This window comes from Orycteropus afer, unplaced genomic scaffold (genome assembly GCF_000298275.1).
Source record: "Orycteropus afer afer isolate SDZICR_OR568_19922 unplaced genomic scaffold, OryAfe1.0 scaffold00164, whole genome shotgun sequence".
Lineage (NCBI taxonomy): Eukaryota > Metazoa > Chordata > Mammalia > Tubulidentata > Orycteropodidae > Orycteropus > Orycteropus afer.
Genome location: NW_006921751.1, coordinates 3,282,452 through 3,286,225, shown reverse-complemented (window position 1 = coordinate 3,286,225; position 3,774 = coordinate 3,282,452). Strand labels below are relative to the sequence as shown.

At 35.4% G+C, this 3,774-nt stretch overlaps 1 protein-coding gene across 1 annotated transcript in view; it reads left to right on the top strand.

Moving 5' to 3' along the window:
- The window catches only part of PTGFR (prostaglandin F receptor), an 81,950-nt gene extending 81,460 nt beyond the window's left edge, over positions 1 to 490 (top strand). Inside the window, exon 2 of the mRNA XM_007946486.2 lies at positions 188 to 490. Within this exon, the coding sequence (XP_007944677.1) occupies positions 188 to 490 (303 nt within the window). The remainder of the gene's footprint in view (positions 1 to 187) is intronic.
- The last annotated feature ends 3,284 nt before the right edge of the window (positions 491 to 3,774 follow it).

Genomic DNA, 3,774 nt, shown 5'->3' with positions numbered 1-3,774 from the left:
CAAAGTATATGTGAACTGCTGTATGGAAAGTGAATTTGCTCTGTAAATCTTCACCCAAATAAAAACAAATAAATTAATAATAAATAAATAAATAAATATAATAATAAAATAAATAAATAAATAACAAAACTATAGGATGAAAAACATGTCTGCATCAACTGATTTTCCTATTTTTATTGTTCTCTAGGTGACATTGGTCAGCATTGGAATATATGGAAGTCGTTCTCAGGAGACCTGTGAAACAATACTTTTTTCTCTCCGCATGGCAACATGGAATCAAATCTTAGATCCTTGGGTGTATATTCTTCTGCGGAAGGCTGTCCTTAAGAATCTCTACAAGATTGCCAGACGCTGTTGTGGAGAGCGAGTCATCAGCTTACGTATTTGGGAGCTTAGCTCCATTAAAAATTCCTTAAAAGTTGCTGCTATTTCTGAGTCACCACTTGGTGAGAAAATAAATCAGCAAGTACCTAGTTTAATAGGACAGTGATTGGTTGCAGGTTGAGGCTAAAATTAAGAAAAGTACTGGCAATGTTTCAGTTAAATGGATACATATATATAACCTAACTGGAAAATTCAGACATCAGCATGTAGTTTGGGGCACTTTTGCCAGATTAAACCAAAAACCAAAGCCATTGCCATCAAGTTGATTCTAACTCATAGTGACCCCCATTGTGCTTCCGAGATGGTAAATCTTTGCGGAAGTAGATTACCCTGTCTTCCTTCCATGGAATGGCTGGTGGGTTTGAACTGCCAGTCTTCTGGTTAGCAGTGAAATGCCTTAGGCACTGCACCACAGAGCTCCTTATTGCCAGATTGGGCTGCTGAAATTTGTAAAATTAACTGGAAAATCTCACACCTCTACTTGCTTTATGTCAACTGGAAATGAACATGACATAATGCCATGAGAGTCAAATTGGAAAAAAAAATCTGAGTTTCTCTGTGTTATTTGTGAATTTATGTGTGCTTTTGGAATGAGTAGATCAGAGGCCTAAATAGACATACTTAGTCTGTTTGCCAGAGAACATCTTAGTGCTCCCTGTACGTTGAAATAGCCACTTTGGGGTCACTACTTTGCTGTTGTTCTTTATAGATCAGGCACAATGCAATTTTTGATCTGGTCTGTTTTACGCCTCATCGTATAGCCTTAGTCACTATATGCATGGTCACATCATATGGGATTCACTGTGGGTTAACCTTGCAAGCCTGTTCAGAATGAGACCATCCTTGTTACATTTGACAATTATGACAGCCTGCATTTGTTATGATGTAGTAAATTGTGGTTTGGGAGTCCAGGTGCAAATGGTTAAGCAAACAACTAATAGGTGAAATATTGGAGGTTCATATCCATCCAGAGGTGTCTAGGAAGACAGCTCTGGTGATCTGTGTCCAAAAGGTCACACTCTTGAAAACCCTGTGGAGCAGATCTACTCTGCCACACATGGGGTTGCCATGAGTTGGAATAGACTCAACTAACAACAACGACAAATTTTTGTTTGAAAGTTTTTTTGGTAAGTCATAGATTTCCACAGCTTTCAAATTCCCATTTTCCTCTGAAAACCCTAATGCAGTGATGCACATTAAGTACTTTTTAGAGAAATGAATACTCTATCTCAGCACACACACAGATGACTGGCATAGTAGCTTCTAAAGCTCTATCATCTATAATGGACAATGCAATCAAAGAGAACCTACATGTGAGTGATATCTGCAAAGCATAATGAATGGCAAAAGGTTTTTTTTTTTTTACCTTGAATTGTCACTTCTGCATTGTAGAACAAAAGAAACACAGTCTGCATATAATATCCAAAGATTGTCTGGAGCTACCCCCCCCACACACACACTGACATCAGAAACTTCTGTCCCTAGCAGTTTCCTTAGGTCTGTAGGATGGTGTCTTCTAAAGCCTGTGTTGCCAGCATCAAGGGGAAGATTGACAATTAGCCAGGCATTTAGGGATCATTATAATGGTTAATCAGGTGACAAAGGGATAAAAATCTCTTCTAATTTCCCATCAATAATGCAAACTTTTTTTTTTCCACTTGTTTGTATAATTCAACATGGGAATTTTAGTAATCATTCAAAATGTCCTGGGTCCATTAGCTCATAGGATAGGTAGTTCTGCTTTAGAATAGGGAGATGCATTTTTATATGAGCCCTTTGCTCTTTGTTAATTTGGTTTCATTTTAAAACTAATTTTCCTGTGAGACTGATTGCAGATTTTCCAGAAAATCTGTGCAGTTCAATTAGACTTAAATGTTTTATGTTCTTAAATTTCTGCTCATGACTGATAATTTGCACTGGTTGTTGTTATCTTATGCACATTTTGGCAAATTCTATTGAATAAAATAAAATAAATTGAGCAAATAATTTTATTGAAGATTTAAAGACAATAACTTTGCCAGTGAGTTTAAAGAAGGGAACCACACATACACACAGGTATATAATATTCTTAATTTAAGACCAGTATACAATTAATTGAATACATTTAGATTGTTCTTATATGTAGAACAAATAGATGCTTGAAAAAATACTTGACAAATTTAACTGTAGCCAAAAGTCTCTTAGTGAATATAAATATAGAATTATAAACTTTTGCTCATGTTTAATTTAATCTTACAGTTCTAGTTACATATTAATTATTGTGGGTTATATACATATTATATGTATATACACATACACATGTGTGTGCATATATGTATCCAGTGTATTTGCTTTTAAAAAAACACAATTTGTGATTGTTGTTACATTACCTAAATGGTCTCATATGTTGCAAGAGCACTTAAAGTTCAGAAGAATATTTAGATGCTTCAAAAGAGATATTTATCTCCCACAGCTACTTAAGAGTGTTGGTGTCCTGTGAAGTGAGGCACAAGGAACCAAACCTCATCTTTTCTCTTCTTACTAAGTAGAATGCTACAGTGAACATTTCTATGTACAATGACTAGGGAGAAACAGTGAGAAGAACCCTCATTTAGGGGCTCTAGGCTTTTTCTCCTTTGGGCTTCTATCTAGCTGACAGAATTGTTGCACCATGGCCATGTGTGACTGTTGCGCCATGGCACACTATGAGGCTGCTGTGACCATGTGTGTGGATGTGTGAATGTGAACGTTTTGGGGACTATCATGGGAGTCACTCTGTGCATATCCTGGAAGGAATATCATATTATCTGAGCACAGGTTTAGGGCAACCAAATTCCTCTTACAATGTTATTGAATCCAAGAAGTAGAAATGAAAAATTGTGGGAAAAAAGCAGAGGGATTGTATAAAAAGAGGTATTTACATAGTTTTAGGATTTTCTTCCATGGAAAATATAAAAGTGAGCACAATAATGTGCGTATCTAATTTAAGATCATCAAAGTAACTGAATTTCCCTTCTCATTGGGTAAAGGATTTTCCATGAAATTTCAGGAAATATTAAATCATAATCATTCTGGGGAAATGACTAGAATGACTTTTTCTGAGTATGATTTTTAGAAATGAGACCAAAAAACACCTGAGTTTTGATGATATTGATATAGGGACAGACAGGACTTACCCATAACTAGGTGTGATTGTATCCAAAAATTTTAAAGAATTTTACTGATGGATTTAGAATTTTACTAGTGGTAGAAGTATGCTCTTTTCATTTTTTTTTCCTTAACACAGAAAGTTATTTCTCATTATCTGCATAGTTTAAGTGGATGCTTAAAATTTAACACGTATTATGTGTGTCATGTAACAATCTTATTTGCTCAATTTCAGACTTAAAAAGAAGAACCTACTTTAGTTTT